The following is a 26,387-nucleotide window of genomic DNA, read 5'->3' as shown; positions in this document are numbered from 1 at the left end:
TCTGACGAGTCCACATTTCAAATTGTTTTTGGAAACTGTGGACGTCGTGTCCTCCGGACCAAAGAGGAAAAGAACCATCCGGATTGTTATAGGCGCAAAGTTGAAAAGCCAGCATCTGTGATGGTATTGGGGTGTATTAGTGCCCAAGACATGGGTAACTTATACATCTGTGGAGGCGCCATTAATGCTGAAAGGTACATACAGGTTTTGGAGCAACATATGTTGCCATCCGAGCAACTTTACCATGGACGCCCCTGCTTATTTCAGCAAGACAATGCCAAGCCACGTGTTACATCAACGTAGCTTCATAGTAAAAGAGTGCGGGTACTAGACTGGCCTGCCTGTAGTCCAGACCTGTCTCCCATTGAAAATGTGTGGCGCATTATGAAGCCTAAAATACCACAACGGAGACCCCCGGACTGTTGAACAACTTAAGCTGTACATCAAACAAGAATGGGAAAGAATTCCACCTGAGAAGCTTAAAACATGTGTCTCCTCAGTTCCCAAACATTTACTGAGTGTTGTTAAAAGGAAAGGCAATGTAACACAGTGATGAACATGCCCTTTCCCAACTACTTTGGCACGTGTTGCAGCCATGAAATTCTAAGTTAATTATTATTGGCAAAAAAAAAAAAGTTTATGAGTTTGAACATCAAATATGTTGTCTTTGTAGTGCATTCAATTGAATATGGGTTGAAAATGATTTGCAAATCATTGTATTCCGTTTATATTTACATCTGACACAATTTCCCAACTCATATGGAAACGGGGTTTGTAGATTAATAATCCATTTTCTTCCGCTTGTCTTTAATAATGTTGACAAAATAATAGAATGGAAAATGACACAATATGTTACTGCATATGTCAGCAGACTAAATTAGGAGCCTTTGTTTGCTTACTTACTACTAAAAGACAAGTTGTCTTGTATGTTCACTATTTTATTTAAGGACAAACTTGCAATAAGAAACATATGTTTAATGTACCCTAAGATTTTTTGTTAAAATAAAGCCAATAATGCAATTTTTTGTGGTCCCCTTTATTTAGAAAAGTATCAAAGTACCGAAAAGTATCGAAATACATTTTGGTACCGGTACCAAAATATTGGTATCGGGACAACACTATTAGGAGGTTTGCAGAATAGTGCCAACAAATGTTTCTGGTAATTCCTTTCCATCACTGAATGCGTACATATTAGTCAACAGACTTTTTAATGACAAAATGTGAACATCATTTATTCTGTAGCAGGCTAATTAGGAGCCTTTGTTTGTTTACTTACTACTAAAAGACAAGTTGTCTTGTATGTTCACTATTTTATTTAAGGACAAACTTGTAATAAGAAACATATGTTTAATATACCCTGAGATTTGTTGTTCAAATAAAGCCAACAATGCAATTTTTTGTGGTCCCCTTTATTTAGAAAAGTATCGAAAAGTATCGAAATACATTTTGGTACTGGTACCAACATATTGGTATTGGGACAACACTAATAGATAGTTCGAAAGTTAAAACATTTCAAAAATTAAAAGTTACAAAAATAATATTATTTGGATGAAATAGTAAAATCTTAAGGTTACAGTCAATCTAACGATTAATCAAAGAAATTCAATATAAATCAAATCTTTTTTGTTGTTCAAATAAAGCCAATTATGCATTTGTTTGTGATCCCCTTTATTTAGAAAAGTACCGAAAAGTATTGAAATAATTTTAGTACTGGTACCAGTACCAAAATATTGGTATCAGGACAACACTACTTTAAAGTCATCATTTTGGTCTGGAGTGGGGACGGCGTGGTACGGTTGGGAGAGTGGCCGTGCCAGCAACCTGAGGGTTCCTGGTTCAATCCCCACCATCTACCAATTTCGTCATGTCCGTTGTGTCCTTGAGCAAGACACTTCACCCTTGCTCCTGATGGGTCGTGGTTAGCGCCTTGCACGGCAGCTCCCGCCGTCAGTGTGTGAATGTGTGTGTGAATGTGTGTGTGAATGTGGAAATAGTGTCAAAGCGCTTTGAGTACCTTGAAGGTAGAAAAGCGTTATACAAGTATAACCCATTTACCAGTGACTGATGTCGGACATCTGCATCTGAAAATGGATTTTTCTCACTTATTTTCCAGTTAAAACATGAAAAACAGTTAAAAGGCTTTAGGTTGATGGACAGTTTGACCCTGGAACGGATTATTTATAATATTTCCTACAGGGAAACCTTTCGGCTGAGAGAGTTCAATGCAATTTTACAAGCTGGAAGTAAAACTATAATGTAATAAAAAGTCAAAATGTTACAATAAGTTAAATTACAATAAAGTGGCATTATTGTGAGCATTTTTTTAAAAAAATTTTTACCTTTTGAGAAAAAGCGAGCACATTAAAATATTATTTGCAATATTATGTGGGAGTTATTCGGAATTATCTGACAAAAGTCAAAATTTTGCTCGGAAAAAAAAAAAGAAGCAAAATCTTTAAAGAATTATTGCTTAAAAAAATGAAAAAATACTGTATTTTGATAAACTATTTTTAAAGAATGTTGAAATATTATGAAATGTATTAAAGTTTTAATTTGACAAGAAAACATAATATTTTAGAATGGGGAAAAACAGAATTTTTTTTTTACTAAAACTACCGTATTTTTCGGAGTATAAGTCGCGCCAGAGTATAAGTCGCACCGGCCGAAAATGCATAATAAAGAAGGAAAAAAACATATGTAAGTCGCATTTTTTGGGGAAATTTATTTGACAAAACCCAACCAAGAATAGACATTTGAAAGGCAATTTAAAATAAATAAAGAATAGTGAACAACAGGCTGAATAAGTGTACATTATATGAGGCATAAATAACCAACTGAGAACGTGCCTGGTATGTTAACGTAACATATTATGGTAAGAGTCATTCAAATAACTATAACATATAGAACATGCTATACGTTTACCAAACAATCTGTCACTCCTAATCGCTAAATCCCATAAAATCTTATACGTCTAGTCTCTTACGTGAATGAGCTAAATAATATTATGTGATATTTTACGGTAATGTGTTAATAATTTCACACATAAGTCGCTCCTGAGTATAAGTTGCACCCCCGGCCAAACTATGAAAAAAACTGCGACTTATAGTCCGAAAAATACGGTAATTTAATTTAATGAGAAATTTTATCTTAAAATTGGGTTGACTTTTTTCTTGCCATATGTGGGATCTGAGCCAAGGATGTTGTGCTTTGTGCAGCCCCTTTGAGACATTTGTGATTAAGGGCTATATAAATACACTTTGATTGATTGATTGATTGATTGAGTTACATCACCAAAGCTGCCAATCAAGTCCTTACTTATTCATGTTGTTTGGTCACATGACACAAACACCAGCGTCAACACCAAGTGAACAGACCAGAGTATTGAGCCGCCAGTCTGATTGCATCCTTAGATTACGTTAGAGCAGCAATTAGCCCGTGTCGAGTGTTGACCATGTCTCTTGTCTTGTCCACGCAGCGTATTCTGGGATCTCTACTGCGCCGCCCCGGACCGGAGAGAGACATGCGAACATTCCAGCGAGGCCAAGGCTTTCCACGATTATGTGAGTCAAGCAAAACAATCCCCCCCCCCCCCCCACCCCATCCTCCTACCTCACCCGAGTTGCGACCTCTTATCTTGGCACGAGCTTCCGTTCTCTCTGCGGTTGCGCTGCCGGTTTGGTTTTTAGGATGTCTGTCTGAGCATGTCTGCTGCTGCTGGATGCTGTAAAATATGCACCGCCTGGGAATATCTCGTGTTGATATTTCACATCCATCTTTGAGTCTTTAAAAAGTCCTGATGCCGGTTTATCGCTTTTTCACATCAGTCGCCTTTACCTCAGCACTTCCTCAAACGCCGACCTCTGAACCCCTCGGGTCTGGGAGGACGCGTTGGCCTCTGACGAAAGGTCACGCCGCGGCTCGGCTATTTATTGGTCCACTCGCCAGCCCGGGTAAAAGGTCAACGCGCGTGAAGCAGCTGGCTGATCACACGAGCGCATTAGCGCACGCACAATGCATACACACATCAAGTAAGATGTTTTGCTAGCGATGGCCGCAGGGGCTGGATGGCAGTGATAAAAGGTTGGGGTCTTGGGTCCCCTTGACTGATCTTCTGAAGATGACAGGGTCCCCCCGCCCCTCTCTCTCTTTCTCATACTCGCCCACACCCACCACATTGTCTTATGAATGGACTACAATTGATTGTCGTTGTTGCTCAATCTGGTTGTGTTGCATTGATCAGATGTTTACACTGCACACACTTAGGCCCTGTCTACATTAAGCCAGATAACTCCTTAAACTAATCATTATTTAGCTTAAGCTCCGTGTCAGCCACACTAACCCATCGTTTAAGGCAGTGGTTCTCAACCTTTTTTCAGTGATGTACCCCCTGTGAAATTTGTTTTAATTCAAGTACCCCCTAATCAGAGCAAAGCATTTTTGGTTGAAAAAAAGAGATAAAGAAGTAAAATACAGCACTGTGTCATCAGTTTCTGATTTATTAAATTGTATAACAGTGCAAAATATTGCTCATTTGTAGTGGTCTTTCTTGAACTATTTGGAAAAAAAGATAGGTTTTTATTTATATTTATAAAGGATTTTTGAATTGTTGCTATTTTTAGAATATTTTAAAAAAATCTCACGTACCCCTTGGCATACCTTCAAGTACCCCCAGGGGTACGCGTACCCCCATTTGAGAACCATTGGTTTAAGGCACGGGTGTCAAACTCAAGGCCCGGGGGCCAAATCTGGCCCGCCAAATTATTGGATGTGCCTTTAAGCCTGGAAATAATATGCGTTAATAAAATGCTTAATCTTTTCTTACTAAATACATTTGTCCTTTCCCTTTTGACATTAAAAATCATGTACTGCATGCAATTGCATGTCTGTTAAAATTCAACATTACCAAAATCAAAATATTATCTCATCATGTATTTCAAAAATATTTTTTATTAAAATAAAAATACAAATAAATACTGTACTTAAATATCTGCTTGACTTATGATTTCAAAACCAATTATCAATCACATTGTAGACTGTAAAATTGACAATAGATTTTACTAGAGATGTCCGATAATATCAGCCTGCCGATATTATCGGCCGATAAATGCGTTAAAATGTAATATCGGAAATTATCGGTATCGTTTTTTTATTATCGGTATCGTTTTTTTTGTTGTTTTTTTTTGTTTTTTTGTTTTTTTTTAAATTTTTTTATTAAATCAACATAAAAAACACAAGATACACTTACAATTAGTGCACCAACCCAAAAAAACCTTCCTCCCCCATTTACACTCATTCACACAAAAGGGTTGTTTCTTTCTGTTATTAATATTCTGGTTACTACATTATATATCAATACAGTCTGCAAGGGATACAGTCCGTAAGCACACATGATTGTGTGTGCTGCTGGTCCACTAATAGTACTAACCTTTAACAGTTAATTTTACTCATTTTCATTAATTACTAGTTTCTATGTAACTGTTTTTATATTGTTTTACTTTCTTTTTTATTTAAGAAAATGTATTTTTTTTTTTTTTTTTTTTTTTAAAGTACCTTATCTTCACCATACCTGGTTGTCCAAATTAGGCATAATAATGTGTTAATTCCACGACTGTATATATCGGTATCGGTTGATATCGGTATCGGTAATTAAAGAGTCGGACAATATCGGAATATCGGATATCGGCAAAAAGCCATTATCGGACATCCCTAGATTTTACGATTAAATTCCGTAAAGTAAAGTATGGTACTAGTTTTTTCCATATACAGTAAGACACTAAAACATTAAAAAAAAAAAAAAAAACATTAAAACAACACGATTTTACGGTAAAAACAAACCAAAACTGGCAGCCCTGTTAGTTTTTAAGTAAAATTTAAATATTTTTTTGCAGCTTATGTAAAAAAAAAATATTGTTAATGTATTATATATATATACAGTACATGTACATTCATCTATTACTCATTGTTAAAAGCCGGCAACCATAACTGCGATGTGGCCCTCAATGAAAACCAGTTTGACACCCCTGGTTTAAGGGATCATTTTTTACACGGGTAAGTGCGCCCTGTATTTCTTGAATCTCCGGTTCTTAGCTTTCTATGGACTCATCGATCGTTTACAAACTGACTTCGGAGAGGAAGCGACGCCGCCTCACACAGGAAGTGACGTCGAGAAGAACGCGCCATAGCCAGCTTCATAACGCGTGATTGCAGCTATTTGGGATACAACACATCTCAGACGGCAACGTAGCAGTTGAGCGACGGTTTTGGATAAGGCCTGGAAGAACGGCAGCCTGGCGGGATATGTTTGTCAAACGAGTGTGTTGTACCACAGGAACGGCAAAAGAACTTTCGAATGTCCAGGTCAGCTGTTATTCTACCTGGCGAAAAACTTTGTCCATTTGTCGAAGGGGGAGACACAAGAATGCGGGCTACCATGGACGAAGGAGTACTACGGAAAAACAGCGAATGCATTTGGACTGGCAGACTATTTCCGGTGTTGTTGTGTCCGGATGAGGAGATGCTGCTCCGTTATTGATTGAAGTAAAGTCTGAATGTCATTAAAACAGTTAGCGCCATATTTTGACACTTCTTCCACTCCCGTCCTTGCATGCTACACCGCTACAACAAATATGACGCGGAGAAGACGCTGGCGAAGGTGAGCCACGTAAATAAGACAACCCACAAAACGGCACATCTGGAAGCAACTGTCAGAAAGCGGCTTAATGATCTGTAAAACATCATCTATGCAACATTTTGACCAAAGAACCACCATTACATGTTATGTAGACCACAAGGAAGTGTTTTACATTTAGAAAAAGATAATAATATGACTCCTTTAATGCGCCCTTTAATCCGTTGCACCTAATATATGAAAAAAGATTAAAAAATAGACCATTCATCTGCGGTGCGCCTTATAATCCGGTGCGCCCTATGGTCCGAAAAATACAGTAATATCATCATCATTCGGATTAGAACGTTACTGTGTACATGGACCCTGAAAAAATGGTCTGATTATAACATGCATTTTCATGCATCACACCTAAAATCGGAATACTTGAATTTGACATGCGCAGAGCATAACATAAACGGAAAGAGGTCTGTTATTGTTTGTGCTACGGCACCATCTTTTCGATGAGTTTTCTCAGTGCAGGTGCTGCAGAATTAAACTCTCTATTTATTATATTTTTGGTTAACCTCGCCTTTGTTGCGCTTACCCAATCACCAGTCGGGACAGATTCACTGTCTGACAGACAGTCAAGGTGTAATGCAAAGTAAGCCTTGAAATAAAACTATGCCAGCATTAACCTGGTTTCGGAACCACAGAAACTACCAATTAATTTTCTTATTGGTAGCATTTCGAAAAATGAGTTGCACACGTAAAAATAAAAATAAGCACATACAGAGAAAACCATGTCAACATAAGTCAGTAAATGTGCAAGCAATGCTAGTTTCAGTTTTGTCAACAACCGCTGATGTCGAGGTCAGTCAGCCAGGCCGAGGGCAGTCGTCATGAATGGGCTCCACTTCACAAAAGTGCATTCATTCAGAAAAATGGCCACACTCATGCTGCTCTGCAATCATTCGGACTTTAGCGTGTGTCCATGCGCCTTTTTGAATGTCATAACGGTGGTTACCATTTATAAATGGTAAATGGTAAATGAGTTTTCTACCTTCAAGGTACTCAAAGCGCTTTGACACTATTTCCACATTCACCCATTCACACACACATTCACACACTGATGGCGGGAGCTGCCATGCAAGGCCCTAATCACGACCCATCAGGAGCAAGGGTGAAGTGTCTTGCTCAAGGACACAACGAACGTGGCTAGGTAGGTAGAAGCCGGGGATCGGACCAGGAACCCGCGGGTTGCTGGCACGGCCACTCTCCCAACCAAGCGCCAAGCGCCACCCCGTCCCCGGTGGTGAGGACTGCATTAATTATACAACACAGCTACTTTGCAAGCCTGTGTGCTTTGCCTTGTTGGGTTATTTTGAGTCATTCTGGTTATTCCTATCACAAAGTGGCTATTATCATTAGTAACAGGTAGGGCTGCAACTAACAACAATTTGATAATCGATTAATCTGTCGATTATTATTTCGATTAATCGATGAATACTCGGATAAAAGAGACAAACTACATTTCTATCCTTTCCAGTATTTTATTGAGAGAAAAAACAGCATACTGGCACCATACTTATTTTGATTATTGTTTCTCAGCTGTTTGTAAATGTTGCAGTTTATAAATAAAGGTTTATTAAAAAAAAAAAAAAAGTAGCCTCTGCGCATGCGCATAGCATAAATCCAACGAATCGATGACTAAATTAATCGCCAACTATTTTTATAATCGATTTTATCGATTAGTTGTTGCAGCCCTTGTAACAGGGCTGTTTAGCAAAATTGTTTCCACAATACTAATGAGCATGGGCTAGACTTCTTCATTGTTATTCTTCTGTGTATTGTGTATGCTGTTTTGGGGAATATGTTGCAAAAAAAAAAATTCTTGTTGCGCCCAAGTTTTTGAACTAAAATTGTTATTGACTCCATGACTACAAGAAAGTCATAGAAACCCCAAACAATGGATCAAAATCCTCCCAGCACTGGTAGTTAGATTAATTTATGTAAATTTGCGGTAACACTTTAGTATGGGGAACATTTTGACCATTAATTAGTTGCTTATTAACATGCAAATTAGTAACATATTGGCTCTTAAGTAGTCATTATTAAGTACTTATTAATGCCTTATTCTGCATGGCCTTATTATACAACCAGTAAGCCATTAACTAAGAGTCTTACTTAGTCTTAACCCTAACCCTCTAACACTAACCCTAACCCCAAACCTAACCTGTTAATAAGCAATTAATTAATGGTGAATATGTTCCCCATACTAAAGTGTTACCAATTTTTCCTGCTGGGTGGGTAGCCTTTTTTATTTTTATTTTTTTTAATATCATTTTGTTTTACCTGAAGTGCAATACAGGTGCTATTTTTACACATTTCCATTCAGGTACGATTAGCTTGCAGCCCGTTTTGTCCAACTCTTGCATGAGCTTTGACAGCACAAAGGTGAGCACTTGTCAGCTCGAACATGTTACATTTGTTGATACACGTGAGTGTGTGTGTGAGTGTGTGTGTGTGTGCGTATGTGTCGAACTGTCGACGATAGCTGACACGTGTGTGTGTGTGTGTGTGTGTGTGTGTGTGTGTCTGCATTCGTGCGCACGTGTTGGACCACCATAAGATTAATTACATGGTTAATTAAACCTAGTAGTTAATTAAATCTGACAACTCTGTCTAATTAATCTAAATACCATATAATTTGCGACACCTTTCTCCAGAGGTGGGCCAGCTGGATACCTGCATGTCAGCGCTTTAATGGCCGGCTAACCATGAGGGGAGACCCAACTTTAAGTGGCCAACGCTGTTATTGGAATTAAACCGAGTGGACAGGATGCTGCTTGACCTTCTGGAGTTGGGTAGAGAGTTATAGGCTGAGGTTAGAACATTAGCAAGGACCTACTGCCAACTGTGTGTCAAAGATCCTCTATATTGTGAGTCAAAGATCCTCTATATTGGGGGCGGCGTGGTGCGGATGGGAGAGTGGCCTTGCCAGCAACCTGAGGATTCCTGGTTCGATCCCCACCTTCTGCCGACCTCGTCACGTCCATTGTGTCCTTGAGCAAGACACTCCACCCTTGCTCCTGATGGGTTGTGGTTAGGGCCTTGAATGGCAGCTCCCGCTATCAGTGTGTGAATGTGTGTGTGAAAGTATAACCCATTTTTAAAAAAATTTATGTCAGTGTTTTTCAGCCACTGTGCCACGGCACACACTAATTGTGCAACTTCACCTAATTGGCCCAACAAATATTTTTTGCAAATCAATAATTATAATCTGCAAATAACGTGCCATTACTTAGTGTCGTTGCTGTGTAGAGCTCGGCAGGGTAACCACGTAATACTCCATATCAGTAGGTGGCAGCGGGTAGTTAATTGCTTTGTAAAAGTCGGGATGTGTCGGGTGAGACGAGGATGGTTTGTTGTGATCCCTAATGCAGACCACAGCGGTAGGCAGCGTGCAGGTAAAAAGGTATGCAATGCTTAAACCAGTGGTTCTTAACCAGTGGTTCTTAACCTGGGTTCGATCGAACCCTAGGGGTTCGGTGAGTCGGCCTCAGGGGTTCGGCTGAGGTCAAAACACACCCGACTCATCGTGTAAATACACACTTCTCCCTATCGGTGTACTACGGATACGGCAACAGCTGACTGATTTGCAGGTGTGTCATTTGTTGTGAGGTTATGCACTGTGTTGGTTTTGTTGTTTGAACAAGGTGATGTTCATGCACGGTTCATTTTGTGCACCAGTAAAAAAAAACATGGTAACACTTTAGTATGGGGAACATGTTCACCATTAATTAGTTGCTTATTAGCATGCAAATTAGTAACATATTGGCTCTTAACTAGTCAATATTAAGTACTTATTAATGCCTTATTCATGGCCTTATTATAACCCTAATCCTCTAACCCTAACCCTAACCAAATAACTCTAAATTAAGTCTTTATTACTTAGAATATGTTCCCCTAGTGTCCAAATAACTCTAAAATAAGTCTTTGTTACTTAGAATATGTTCCCCATACTAAAGTGTTACCAAAAACATATAACTTTGTCTTGAATTTGAAAAAAAACATTTTATTTTTCACTAAAAGAAGGGTTCGGTGTATGCGCATATGAAACTGGTGGGGTTCGGTACCTCCAGCAAGGTTAAGAACCACTGGCTTAAACCAAAAATGAACAAAAGGAAAAGGCAATGAACCATAGGGATGGCTATGCAAAACACAAGTAAAACTGAACTGGCCACCAAGTAAACAAACAGAATGCTGGACGACAGCAAAAACTTACGGCGTCCACAAAGTACATCCGTACATGACGTGACAAGCAACAATGTCCACACAAAGAAGGATAGCCTTGCTTGCTGACACAAAGCAGGTGCGGTGAATAGCGCTCAGAGGAAGACATGAAACTGCTACAGGAAAACACCCAACAAAACAGGAAAGGCCACCAAAATAACAGCGCAAGACAAAAACTAAAGCACCACACAGGAAAACACCCAACAAACTCAAAATAAGAGCCACAAGCGGCTCTTCAGCGCCGCCCTAGTGGCTCCCTGGAGCTTTTTCAAAAATGCATGAAAATGGAAAAAGATAAAGAAAAAAAAATATTGTTTTAATATGGTTTCCTATGGCTCTGGAGCCCGATGTGGCTCTTTTGATGACTGCAACTGGCTCTCAGGTAAATCTCAGCTGACATTGCTTAACACGATAAGTAATAAACAATTCCGCTGGTAATCACAGTGTTAAAAATAACGTTCAAAATCTAAAACATTCTCATGCATTTTAATCCATCCATCCGTTTTTTACCACACCTGTTCAATAAATAATTAATGGTAAGTATTTTATTTATTATTGGTTAGCTTCAGGATAACAATGTTATTGAAAAGAATAAGAGACTTATTGTACTCTAAAAATGTTGGTCTTACTTACAAATGCACGCATTTAGTTGTATTCAGTGTTAAAAAATATTATATGGCTCTCACGGAAATACATTTTAAAATATTTGGCTTTCATGGCTCTCTCAGCCAAAAAGGTTCCCGACCCCTGCTCGAGGAGGACAAACATGACACAAACCTTCCTAATTGTTACAAATCCCACTGTTTATATTATAATGATAAATAAATGGGTTATACTTGTATAGCGCTTTTCTACCTTCAAGGTACTCAAAGTGCTTTGACAGTATTTCCACATTTACCCATTCACACACACATTCACACACTGATGACGGGAGCTGCCATGCAAGGCGCTAACCAGCAGCCATCAGAGGCAAAGGGTGAAGTGTCTTGCCCAAGGACACAACGGACGTGACTAGGAAGGTAGAAGGTGGGGATTGAACCCCAGTAACCAGCAACACTCCGATTGCTGGCACAGCCATTCTACCAACTTCGCCACGCCGTCCCATATTAAAAATGCTTCACTGATGAGAGCATTTGGAAGTCCTGGAACGCACCGTAGTTTGTTTACATGTAAAACTTTCCTTGATGCTGCCACAGAAAGACGTTTGCTTTGTTGATGTTGTTGACTCATGTGGAGTGCTAATCAGACATATTTGGTCACTGCACGACCGCAAGCTAATCGATGCTAACATGCTATTTAGGCTAGCTGTATGTACATATTGCATTATTATGCCTCATTTGTAGGTATATTTGAGCTCATTTAATTTCCTTTACTTCATCAATCAATCAATCAATGTTTATTTATATAGCCCTAACTTATGTCCTATGTGTATTTAATTTATATTTGCATGTCTCATGACACATTATCTGTATGTAATATTGGCTGCATTTCTCATAGTTGTTTGTGTGCCATGTTGTTCCAGACCACAGCAAATATTACCGAGCTTGCAACGATTGTAACCAATCCATTAGAAGAAGACAGCCTGTCGTTTCCTTAAACTCGGACACACACAATATTTTTGGCCATTATAAGCCAGTTTTTTCCAGGAGTTATCTCATCCTGGGAGAAGCCTCCATTTTACTAATGGTTTCCAATATTGCAAAAATGTGTAGAATAGAAATAGAAATACAACATTTCTCTCAACGAATATTTGCCCCAGCCTTTGATAGTAGGCTAATATAGTGAGCTTTGTTGATGTTATTGACGTGTGTGGAGCACTAATCAGACATATTTGGTCAGTGCATGACTGCAAGCTAATCGATGCTAACATGCTATTTATGCGAGCTGTATGTACATATTGCATCATTATGCCTCCTTTGTAGGTATATTTGAGCTCATTTAATTTCCTTTACTTATGTCCTCTGTGTATATCATTTAGTTTTGCATGTCTCATGACACATTATCTGTATGTAATATTGGCTGCATTTCTCATAGTTGTTTGTGTGCCATGTTGTTCCAGACCACAGCAAACGTTACCGAGCTTGCAACGATTGTAACAAATCCATTAGAAGAAGACAGCCTGCCGCTTCCTTAAACTCGGACACACACATCTATACCTTTGGTCATTATAAGAGAGTTATTTCCAGGAGTTATCTCATTCTGTGAGAAGCCTCCATTTTACTAATAATTTCCAATATTGCAAAATTGTGTATAATTGAAATAAAAATACATAATTTCTCTCAACAAAGATTTGCGCCAGCCTTTGATAGTAGGCTAATATAGTGAGCTTTGTTCATGTTATTGACGTGTGTGGAGCGCTAATCAGACATATTTGGTCACTGCATGACTGCAAGCTAATCGATGCTAACATGCTATTTAGGCTAGCTGTATGTACATATTGCATCATTATGCCTCCTTTGTAGCTATATTTGAGCTCATTTTATTTGTAGTTTCCGTTTCCTTCAACTCGGACACACACATTTATACCTTTGGCCATTCTAAGCCAGTCATTTCCAGTATTTAATACACCCGTTTTACTAATATTTTCCCATGTTGTAAAAATGTGTAGAATAAATATTACATTTCAACATTTCTGTCAACGAAGATTTGCATCAGCCTGCGACACATAGTCATTTTGATAGTAGGCTATTATAGCTAATATAGACACTTACATCAGGTGTTGCCTTCATTATAACACTTACATAAGGCTTTACATTTTTTGCGGCTCCTGACAGATTGTTTTGTTGTATTTTTGGTCCAATATGGCTCTTTCAACATTTTGGGTTGCCGACCCCTGGCTTAGACCTCGAACCAAAAAGAGTCAATCGTCAGTGTGTGTGAATAGAAAGCTCACGTGACTGTTGCCGTACCTGCTGTGAGCGTTTGTGTGGTGCAGAAGGAGACTGTTAGGGTCGACTCGGTGTGAATCCCCAGGGTGAAGAAGGGTCTGTCTGCCTCTGATTAACTCCCGTGTCCCCGTAGACCGAGCGGCCCGTTCAAAGCCGTGGCCACCTTCCCCCCCCACCACCACCACTTTTGCTGATAACGGCTCCCTCGGTCCCCCCGGATCACAGGAGTGGAAAACAACACAACTCCCATGAGTCGCACATGCACGCACACACACTCTGCAGGAAGAGCGACGTGGGGAATGCGGTCATGATTAATCGGAATTGATTCGCTTGCCACGATTATTTTGGGACTTTTTTTGGTGAAAAAGAAAGTTATGTGCAGCATGACTTGATATTACATTTATGGCGCTCCCTATTGATTGTGCGCCAAATGTTTTTGAAGACATGCGAGCATACATATAATACAGGTTATGCAAGCTCCTACACAATAAGTCGTTTACAACAGTGGTCCTCAACCTTTTTGTAGCTGGGGACTGGTCAACGCTTGAAAATTTGTCCCACGGACCGGGGGGTGGATGGATTTTATTTTTTAAATTTTTTTTCATAAATAAATACAATCATGTGTGCTTACGGACTGTATCCCTGCAGACTGTATTGATATGTAATGTATATATTGTGTTTTTTATGTTGATTTAATTTTTAAAAAAATTATTTTATTTTTTTTAAATTTCTTGCGTGGTCCGGTACCAATCGGTCCGCGGCCCGGTACCAGTGGTTGGGGACCACTGATTTACAACAGGTAAACATGTTGGGCTATAGACGACTAGCAGATTAGCAGCAACACAACAGCTAAGCACACAATAGCACACAAGCTAGACCAGTGTTTTTCAACCGCTGTGAGATACAGTCTGGTGTGCCGTGGGAGAATATGTAATTTCACCTACCGTATTCCCTTGAATAGCCGCAGGGGCGTTAATTAATTTAAAACCTCCTGTCACACCTGCGTTTACCGGAAACCGGCGGGATGGCCGTGCATGCGGTAATTATTTTAAAACCTCTTCTCACTCCGGCGTTTACCAAAAGGAATCCATAAAATTTAGGCGTGCGCTTTGAGTGTGATGTAAGCATACCATCATGAAAAGCACATTTAATTAAAAAAAACGTTATTATGGTCTTACCTGTACTTATAAATGGAGTCCATTTGCAGCTCCTTCTGACCAAAAGCATCAATAACTTGTTTATAGAAGTCCTTCCTTATTTTCTTTCTTCAGTTTTAAAAGTCTCTGTTTTGATGGAGATATTCCTTTAATTATTACCTCCTGCTTCCATTGAAAGTCCAGTTTAGAAAACTGTTTTATTTTAGATACCGGTATGTAATCCTCCATGTTAAAAGTTCAGGCAGAGGAAAAAAAAAAAATCTCTTGCTGCGTGTGTTCACTTCTTCTGCAGTACCGGAAGTCGCAAGAAGGATCACTAGCGCGGCAGCGCCCTCTACTACCAGGAGGCGGGAGTCATTTAATGACTTATACAATATTTCACACACGCAGCTACGGTATATTAATAAAACATAGCTGCTTACTGTTCTCTTTAGCATACTGTACCGGTATTCAATAGCTTGGACCTTAAATCCTACTGAAAAGCTCTTTATCTTTTTTCCTTTGTGCGATTGTAAACTACTGAAAGCAGCTTCCTCCATTTTGAAAATGAGGACAGATGCGTCACTCGTGACGTAACGAATTTTACCCGGTGGAAGTTCTAGCCATATGCTAAATATTTTGCGAAACGAGTTTGACCCGGCGAAAATTATAGACATGCGATGATAAAATTAATATTTTGCGAAACGAATTTGATCCAGCTTCAATAATAAACCGGCGATAAGGCCAAGCATGCGTTAATTATTTTGAGAAACGAGTTTGACCCGGCAGTAATTCTAGACGTGTGAATACTATATTCCCTGCGCCAATTCAAGGAAATACGGTATTTGGGTTAAAAATATTTTTTGCAAACCAGTAATTATAATCTGCAAATGTGCCGTTGTTGAGCGTCGGTGCTGTCCAGAGCTCGGCAGAGTAACCATGTTGTACTCTATATCAGTTGGCGGCAGCAGGTCGCTAATTGCTTTGTATATGTCGGGAACATGGTTTGTCGTGATCACAATATGCAGACGACAGCGTGCAGGTAAAAAGGTGTCTAATGCTTAAACCAAAAATAAACAAAAGGCGAGTGCCGCTAAGAAAAGGTATTGAAGCTTAGGGATGGCTATGCAAAACGAAACTAAAACTGAACTGGTTGCAAAGTAAACAAAAACGGAATGCTGGACGACAGCAAAGACTTACAGCGTGTGGAGCAGCAGACAGCGTCCACAAAGTACATCCGAACATGACATGACCATCAACAATGTCCCCGCAAAGAAGGATAGCGACAACTTAAATAGCCTTGATTGCGAAAACAAAGCAGGTGCGGGGAATAGCGCTCAAGGAAGACATGAAACTTTGACAGGAAAATACCAACAAAACAGGAAAAGCCACCAAAATAGGAGCGCAAGACAAGAACTAAAACACTACACACAGGAAGACAGCAAAAAACTCCAAATAAGTCACGGCGTGATGTGACAGGTGGTGACAGCACTTTGAGACCAGAGTTATAGTGATGCATGCTTGGTTATGGTTTGAATTCTTATCCAACACTGCGAGAACAACTTTTTATTGTCAAAATCGGCTGCTGAGTTTGATTTTTTAATGTTTTCTGCTGGTGGTGTGCCTCCACATTTTTTTCAATGAAAAAAGGCGCCTTGGCTCAAAAAAGGTTGAAAAACACTGAGCTAGACACACCTAATGAGTGTCTTTAATTGAACAATATTGCAGTCTAGACTTAGACTTAGACTTAGAAAAACTTTAATGATCCACAAGGGAAATTGTTCAACACAGTAGCTCAGTTACAATGATGGAAAGTGTAAGGATGGAAAGGACAATGCAGGTATAAATAGACTAATATAGCGATGATAAAAATCTAACATATATGCGAATACATACATATGTGTACAGTATATTATATATACATATATATTATATTATGTCTATAACATATATACAATATATACCAATACACAATACCACATTTTGTCAATATAAATGAGTATACAATAATTATAGTTGCATTTTACTTACTACTTTATTTTCATTAGACAAGTGGTCAGTGACTCATGGGCAATTAGTTGTTAATGCCAACAGTGCCCCTGTAAAGAAGTTTTGCTTAACCAATTTTGCTCAAATTTTGTCATAGTGTTGTCCCCATACCAATATTTTGGTACCGGTACCAAAAGGATTTCAATACTTTTCTGTACTTTTCGATACTTTTCTAAATAAAGGGGACCACAAAAAATTGCATTATTGGCTTTATTTTAACAAAATATCTTAGGGTACATTAAACATATGTTTCTTATTGTAAGTTTGTCCTTAAATAAAATAGTGAACATACAAGACAACTTGTCTTTTAGTAGTAAGTAAGCAAACAAAGGCTCCTAATTTAGTCTGCTGACATATGCAGTAACATATTGTGTCATTTATCATTCTATTATTTTGTCAAAATTATTAAGGACAAGTGGTACAAAATGAATTATTAATCTACTTGTTCATTTACTGTTAATATCTGCTTACTTTCTGTTTAACATGTTCTATCTACACTTCTGTTAAAATGTTATAATCACTTATTCTTCTGTTGTTTGGATACTTTACATTAGTTTTGGCTGATACCACAAATTTAGGTATCGATCCGATACCAAGTCGTTACAGGATCATACATTGGTCATATTCAAAGTCCTCATGTGTCCAGGGACATATTTCCAGAGTTTATAAACATAATCTAAAAAAAAACAAAACTAAAGAAGATGTTGTGATGCCAAAAAATATGGACGTAATCATAGTGGTATCGACTAGATACGCTACTGTGCTTGGTATCATTACAGTGGATGTTAGGTGTAGATCCACCCATGGCGTTTGTTTATATTTTGAGCTATGTTGTGTAGTGAAGCATGTTTAGCTATTCTTGATGATACTTGTAAGAAACTTTGTCACCATGAAGGCAAGGATTAGTGATTTAGAAGAAGCTAAAACACGTGGATGGACTTTAGTCACTAGCTAGCTAGCCATATATTAAATCACCTCTTCCTGAGGGTGTTTCAGTGTTATAATTTCACTTTTATCGTTAGTTTTTAAGCCAAAATGCGTCCGTTCTCTCTTTTCTGTCTACACACACTGTCTGCTTGTAAGTACTCCGTGTGTGTGCGCTGCCGAACAATGTCATGACGTGACGACGCGCCTTCAAAAAAGGGGGGGAGGAGATAGGTACTTTTTAGAGGCGGTATAGTACCGAATACGATTCATTAGTATCGCGGTACTATACTAATACCGGTATACCGTACAACCATAATTTAGAACTATATTTAGATTTATTATTATGGTTTATTTCCTCAGGAAAACTAACGTCAGTACGACTTAATTGTTCGCTTGCGGGCAGAGCCGCCCACGTCCGAGGTAGCAAACATGGCGCTTCTTGTTTAGTTCTCCATACTCTCTCTATACGGGACTCTGTTTGGGGTTTAATAACAGCGCCACCGTGTGGTGTGTTTGTCGGGGAAAATAACAGCACTAGCAACATAGCCGGTTTAGGGGTAGAAGATTTATCCTACACCAACAAATACATAGTCAGCGCATAATAAAATTAGTTGCTAAGCAACAGCGTTGGCAACAGTGTTGGCTCGCCACATCTTACTCGACGCTGCCCTACTGGCACGCTTTGTGTGTGGACGTCGCGGACCCTCCAGTTTGAGGAAGATAATGGCGTATAAAGCGCTAATCCTCAAATCTGGGGATGGGTTTGACGGCTAATCCAGGGGAATGCGATGGGATTGGAGCCCTGGACCTACTCCCGGAATCGCAGGCCTGTGGCGAGCTGGCTCGCCGGGGCGGATACACCCCTAGGAACCTCGTCATGCTAACACTTGTGTGCACGCCACACACTTGTGGAGCACACGTATGGTTTCACCCAGCGCTTCAAAGACCCGCACCTCGGTAAAACTCATTGAAGTGGCCCTCTCTTGTCGCCCTTAAGTGTTGTTGTCTTTCTGTCTGTGCGCCTCGTTTTTAGCGTTTAATCACGTTCGATTCCCAACAGAGATTGTAGGCATTGTCGCCCTCTTCTCTGGAATTTCTTCAAAAGCACTTTGTTGAGGAATTGCGTTTGATTACGTCGTCGCTCACTCAATACGAATGATTAAAAGATGGCATGAAGAATAACACACACACACACACACACACACACACACACACTAAAGCATGCAGAAGAATGACGCTCTGTGTTCCTCACCGCGTCTCACACACACACACACACACACACATGCACACAATTATAATCACAGACAAACAGTCTTTTAGGAAGAGACGCGCTCAGTCTTGTTGTTGCAGACGTTTTTCCTGGGCTCAGTCGGAGGTCTCGACCCCGAACATCTGCGATCGGTGGCAATCCGAGTTCACCGCATTGCGGAGCGTCGCAAATATCCGTGCCACGAGTGCGCCATTGACATGGCGGACGCTTAGGAATGGACGTGATGAGGTGCAAAAAGGGCAAAATATGGTTTGTGTCTAAAAATAGACAGATTACATCCAATCTTATTTGCGTTTGTGGAATCCAATCGTGAAGTAATACTTTATTAAAGCCACAGTAAGGAATATTGGATTTTTGTCTAATCCAGGTCTCCTCCTACTCATAAGTATTATATATATTTATTTTTCATTTTATTTATTTTTTTGTCCTGTCCAGCTACTCAGGCAAATCATATTGTTGACGTAGATGCCCATATCGGCTGTACAAATTTACTTTTCAAAAGAGAAGCGTGGGATACTTCTTTTATATAGGTTGTCCTGAAGAATTTGGAGGTAATCCTCCTTTTTCATTGTCCCATTTACGCTCTGTAAAGCACCAGTTCCATTGGCAGCAAAACAGGCCCAGAGCATAATACTACCACCACCATGCTTGACGGGAGGAATGGTGTTCCTGGGATTGCAGGCCTCACCTTTTCTCCTCCCAACATATTGCTGAGTATTGTGGCCAAAAAGCAACATTTTTGTTTCATCTGACCACAGAACTTTCCTCCAGAAGGTCTTATCATTGTCCATGTGATGTCAAATGAAACAAAAACTTCAACTTAGATGTGTGGACAATGCTGAAGAAACAAGTCCATGTCAGAAAACCAACACATATTTGCTGAACTGCACCAATTGTGTCAAGAGAGTGGTCAAAAATTCAACCAGAAGCTTGTGGATGGCTACCAAAAGCGCCTTATTGCAGTGAAACTTGCCAAATATTAACATTGCTGTATGTATACTTTTGACCCAGCAGATTTGGTCACCTTTTCAGTAGACTCATAATAAATTCATAAAAGAACCAAACTTCATGAATGTTTTTTTGTAACCAACAAGTATGTGCTCCAATCACTCTATCACAAAAAAATACGATTTGTAGAAATGATTGGAAACTCAAGACAGCCATGACATTATGTTCTTTACAAGTGAATGTAAACTTTTGACCACGACTCTAGCGACTCTATAGTGGCGCAAAGCTGCCACTGCAGTTAAAAATACGCAGCTGCTGCAGAGGGACATCAATTGTTCATTCAACACAGCCGGAGCTTTACGCTGTGTTGAGCCACGCAATTTTGAACGCAGGAAAAAACCCTCAGCATTTTTCGAGTCAATTTCTTTGTTGGCAGTGAAAATTGCAACATTCCATAGAAGTCGTTTAAGCTGAGCCCACTCTCAGTGCTGCTGGAGTGATCGTCAGTGGCAACCGAGCGTGACGTCACACGCAACCCAGGTACCGAAATATGGCACAGTTGGATTTTACGTGAGGGATTCGGTCGCTGCCGAATAAGTACCGAATTCGGTACCCATCTCTACTTATATGGGGAAGAACAGGAAAAAAGCTGGCTTTTTGCGTGAAAGGGGCGACTGTTACCATTTAACAGAGCGCTACTGTCAACTTGATAGGTTACGTAAGGTCACTTACGACGCCGCCGTCCATCCATTTCCTGTATACTCTTTAGGGTCACAACACAACTTTATCCTGCTCAATGGCCTTGTGGTTAGAGTAGGTCGTGAGTTTCAACCCCGGCCAAGTCATACCAACATACCATGTCTGTTTCAGTCGCTGTGTTATTTAGTCACTACAGTAATTACAATTTGTGTTCGCATCCACAGGAACCACATGGGTTAGCCTGCAGTATTTACAACCTTACTAGCACACAGTCTTAGTAGATCACACACAACACGCTCACTAATAGCGTGCGTTTTGGGCTATTTTTCGAAATTTCGGCTTTCAAGCCAGCTCAGTGGCCCTGTGGGTAGAGTGTCTGCCCTGAGATCGGTAGGTCGTGAGTTCAAACCCCGGCCGAGTCATACCAAAGACTATAAAAATGGGACCCGTTACCTCCCTGCTTGGCACTCAGCATCAAGGGTTGGAATTAGGGGTTAAATCACCAAAATGATTCCCAGAGCGTGGCCACCGCTGCTGCTCACTAGTCCCCTAACCTCTCAGGGGGTGAAACAAGGGGATGGGTCAAACGCAGAGAGTAATTTCGTGTGACTATCAGTGGTACTTTAACTTTAACTTGACTCACACAGTGATCTATGTTACTAGCAAGTGTAGTTAGTCCAGTGTGACTCACACAGTGATCTATGTTGCTATTAAGAGTAGTTAGTCCAGTGTGACTCAACCAACTATCACACCAGCTGCATGAAAGTCAGCTACACACAAAAAAGAAACCCTGTAAATAATTTTTGGTAAAAATAATAGGATGAATGGAGGTGTGCTGTGCTTGTGTGTCGTTGCCAGGAGATTCTTTGGGAGGGTTAAACATTTGTCAGGCTGTACCACAGTAACAGGTGGCACGGCGGGGAGGAGCCGCACTCTGTAAACAAGCTTGATGGCCCAACCTTTGTGTGTGTGTGTGTGTGTGTGTGTGTGTGTGTGTGTGTGTGTGTGTGTGTGTGTGTGTGTGTGTGTGTGTGTGTGTGTGTGTGTGTGTGTGTGTGTGTGTGTGTGTGTGTGTGTGTGTGTGTGTGTGTTTTCTCTATGTATAGGTTCCTGCTCCAGGTGCTCTTCTTCCTTTTTTTTTTTTTTTTTTTTTGCAGAATTTACTCAACCATTTTTTTTTTCATGCTCAGGTCTTTTTCACCCTCCGCTATCCTCCAGCCCCCCTGCTGCTCTGCCTTTTCTTCCCTCCCTCCTCTCCGCATCGTTTCCCGCCACTACCGCCTCCACCCCCCCCCCCACCCCCCACACCCTCGTTCCTTCCCTCGCTCACACAGGAGATTGATTGGGTAATCTGGCCGGGTGCCAGCAGTGCCCGCTTTCTCGCTCGGGGGAAGGAGAGAAGCGGGGGCGACATGACGACATGCTGGAATAATAATAACATCTATAATGTAAGCAGAGTAGGCTTTTTTTTTTTTTTTTTTTTGGGATGGAGAGATGAGGGCGGGAGGGAAAGAAAGAGAAAGAGAGCGGGACCGAGAAAGAGGGAGGGAGTTGGCGAGGCGATATCTTCTTCTTGGCCGCCGTCGCTTTAAGTGCTGCCTACACACAAGCGGCATTTCTCCATCTTTTCCATCAGTCTTTCTAGTTTCCCTCCTCCCCTTTCGATACACACTTTGTCCCATGCATGTCTTTGTCTGTGTGTGCTTGTTTACTCTACCTTTCATGTGTGTGTGTGTGTGTGTGTGTGTGTGTATACACCTTTATCTACAGGAGTGCTGCCCTCAAGCTGTGTACGTGTGTGTGTGTGTGTGTGTGTGTGTGTGTGTGTGTGTGTGTGTGTGTGTGTGTGTGTGTGTGTGTGTGTGTGTGTGTGTGTGTGTGTGTGTGTGTGTGTGTGTGTGTGTGTGTGTGTGTGTGTGTGTGTTCTTGCATTTCTACCCTTCTTGAGACATCAACAAGGAAAAGTACCTTCCATATGAGGACCGGTGAACAAGTTAGGACCGAAATCATGGTCCCAATACGGAAAAACCATTGCATCTTAATAGAGAATGTCTCATTTGCACCCCTGGTGGTGAAATCTATCAAAACGAGGGTGGTCCCAAAAAGGAGGGAATTTTTCAAATTGACTGTGTGTCGGTTTTAAAAGTGCTCCCCCTCTGGTCAACATATGAAATAACAAGTGTGTGTAAGAAAATGAAATGCGCCCCCTTTGGCCAAAATTAATTTAAAAAAAAAAAATTAAAAACATGTATATAGAGACATACTGTAATAACTTGAAGTAAATAATGAAGATTAAAACCAATTACAAACGGAAAATTCAACAACAAAAAAGCAGTCTTTTTTTTTTTACAAGTGTTCTTTTTATGTAAAATTGTTACTTTTTAATGCAAAATGGTGAGAATTGTCTTATAAAATTCTGACTTTTGTCACAATTTTGCTAATTTTTTTGTACTTGAAAAATAGTGACATTTTTTGAGTAAAATTATGACTTTTGTCATAGTTTTGCCATGTAAAATTCTGATTATTTTTTATAATATTGCTAACATTTTGAAGTTTTCTTATAAAATTGTGACTTGTCGAGTTTAATTACGACTTTTCATAAAATTGCCAACATTTTAAGCTTTTCTTGTAAAATTGCGACTGAGTGAAAATCCAACTTTTATCATAACGTTGCACAAATGTTCAGTTTTTCTTGTAAAATTTGGACTTGCGTTGAGTAAAATTACGACTTTTGTTATAATACTGCCAAAATTCTAAGTTTTTCTTGTGAAATTGTGACCTTTTTCTTGTGAAAACAATTTTTTTTATATTTGCATAGTATGTATATATTATTAATGTTGTAAATACAAATCTTTATATATCTAGAAAGGGTGGTCCTAAAGAGGTAAACATTTTTCGGAGGTCTCAAGAAGGTAACAAATACAAGAACGTGTGTGTGTGTGTGTGTGGGTGTGTGGGTGTGTGTGTGTGTGTGTGTGTGTGTGTTCTTGCATTTCTACCCTTCTTGAGACATCAACAAGGAAAAGTACCTTCCATATGAGGACCGGTGAACAAGTTAGGACCGAAATCATGGTCCCAATACGGAAAAACCATTGCATCTTAATAGAGAATGTCTCATTTGCACCCCTGGTGGTGAAATCTATCAAAACGAGGGTGGTCCCAAAAAGGAGGGATTTTTCAAATTGACTGTGTGTCGGTTTTAAAAGTGCTCCCCCTCTGGTCAACATATGAATTAACAAGTGTGTGTAAGAAAATGAAATGCGCCCCCTTTGGCCAAAATTAATTTTAAAAAAAATAATTAAAAACATGTATATAGAGACATACTGTAATAACTTGAAGTAAATAATGAAGATTAAAACCAATTACAAACGGAAAATTCAACAACAACAAAAAAGCAGTCTTTTTTTTTACAATGTGTTCTTTTTATGTAAAATTGTTACTTTTTAATGCAAAATGGTGAGAATTGTCTTATAAAATTCTGACTTTTGTCACAATTTTGCAAATTTTTTTGTACTTGAAAAATAGTGACATTTTTTGAGTAAAATTATGACTTTTGTCATAGTTTTGCCATGTAAAATTCTGATTATTTTTTATAATATTGCTAACATTTTGAAGTTTTCCTATAAAATTGTGACTTGTCGAGTTTAATTACGACTCTTTTCATAAAATTGCCAACATTTTAAGCTTTTCTTGTAAAATTGCGACTGAGTGAAAATCCAACTTTTATCATAACGTTGCACAAATGTTCAGTTTTTCTTGTAAAATTTGGACTTGCGTTGAGTAAAATTACGACTTTTGTTATAATACTGCCAAAATTGTAAGTTTTTCTTGTGAAATTGTGACCTTTTTCTTGTGAAAACAATTTTTTTATATTTGCATAGTATGTATATATTATTAATGTTGTAAATACAAATCTTTATATATCTACAAAGGGTGGTCCTAAAGAGGTAAACATTTTTCGGAGGTCTCAAGAAGGTAACAAATACAAGAACGTGTGTGTGTGTGTGTGGGGGTGTGTGTGTGTGTGTGTGTGTGTATGTGTGTGTGTTCTTGCATTTCTACCCTTCTTGAGACATCAACAAGGAAAAGTACCTTCCATATGAGGACCGGTGAACAAGTTAGGACCGAAATCATGGTCCCAATACGGAAAAACCATTGCATCTTAATAGAGAATGTCTCATTTGCACCCCTGGTGGTGAAATCTATCAAAACGAGGGTGGTCCCAAAAAGGAGGGATTTTTCAAATTGACTGTGTGTCGGTTTTAAAAGTGCTCCCCCTCTGGTCAACATATGAAATAACAAGTGTGTGTAAGAAAATGAAATGCGCCCCCTTTGGCCAAAATTAATTTTAAAAAAATAATTAAAAACATGTATATAGAGACATACTGTAATAACTTGAAGTAAATAATGAAGATTAAAACCAATTACAAATGGAAAATTCAACAACAAAAAAGCAGTCTTTTTCTCACAATGTGTTCTTTTTATGTAAAATTGTTACTTTTTAATGCAAAATGGTGAGGATTGTCTTATAAAATTCTGACTTGTCACAATTTTGCAAATTTTTTTGTACTTGAAAAATAGTGACATTTTTTGAGTAAAATTATGACTTTTGTCATAGTTTTGCCATGTAAAATTCTGATTATTTTTTATAATATTGCTAACATTTTGAAGTTTTCTTATAAAATTGTGACTTGTCGAGTTTAATTACGACTCTTTTCATAAAATTGCCAACATTTTAAGCTTTTCTTGTAAAATTGCGACTGAGTGAAAATCCAACTTTTATCATAACGTTGCACAAATGTTCAGTTTTTCTTGTAAAATTTGGACTTGCGTTGAGTAAAATTACGACTTTTGTTATAATACTGCCAAAATTCTAAGTTTTTCTTGTGAAATTGTGACCTTTTTCTTGTGAAAACAATTTTTTTTATATTTGCATAGTATTTATATATTATTAATGTTGTAAATACAAATCTTTATATATCTAGAAAGGGTGGTCCTAAAGAGGTAAACATTTTTCGGAGGTCTCAAGAAGGTAACAAATACGAGAATGTGTGTGTGTGTGTGTGTGTGTGTGTGTGTGTGTGTGTGTGTGTGTGTGTGTGTGTGTGTGTGTGTGTGTGTGTGTGTGTGTGTGTGTGTGTGTGTGTGTGTGTGTCAGCTGGAAGTCTGCAAGTGACAGAAGCAGAAGATCAAATATTGTTTATGATTCGGTTGCCCGCGGCTTCATTGTGGTTTAAAACATTCGATCTTGACTCAGGGAGCGCCTCTGGATTCATGTTTGACAGACGTGGACAGAGGGAGGCTTCAAAGCATGTAAAGGATGAACGGCGGAACCTCTAACGTTCGAGGATTTTGTTTCACTGTACGAGCCAATCGTAGGAAAGTATTATTTCTCCATAGAAAATAAAAATGAAAAGTTAAAGTACCCAACGATTGTCACACACACACACACTAAGTGTGGTGAAATTTCCCTCTGCATTTGAACCATCCCCTTGTTCCACCCCCTGGGAGGTGAGGGGAGCAGTGAGCAGCAGCGGTGGCCGCGCTCGGGAATCATTTTGGTGATTTAA

The 26,387-nt window shown here is 39.2% G+C and overlaps 1 protein-coding gene across 4 annotated transcripts in view; it reads left to right on the top strand.

Moving 5' to 3' along the window:
- ssbp4 (single stranded DNA binding protein 4) overlaps window positions 1-26,387 on the top strand; it is a 413,236-nt gene that overhangs the window by 218,703 nt on the left and 168,146 nt on the right. For all 4 annotated transcript variants that reach the window (XM_062039061.1, XM_062039062.1, XM_062039060.1 and 1 more), the window contains one exon: window positions 3,476-3,560. In XM_062039061.1, the coding sequence (XP_061895045.1) occupies window positions 3,476-3,560 (85 nt within the window). The remainder of the gene's footprint in view (window positions 1-3,475; window positions 3,561-26,387) is intronic.

The sequence above is a fragment of the Entelurus aequoreus genome, linkage group LG27 (genome assembly GCF_033978785.1).
Source record: "Entelurus aequoreus isolate RoL-2023_Sb linkage group LG27, RoL_Eaeq_v1.1, whole genome shotgun sequence".
Classification (NCBI taxonomy): domain Eukaryota; kingdom Metazoa; phylum Chordata; class Actinopteri; order Syngnathiformes; family Syngnathidae; genus Entelurus; species Entelurus aequoreus.
The sequence above is the reverse complement of the archived record's forward strand: the minus strand, read 5'-3'. Positions and strand labels throughout refer to the sequence as shown.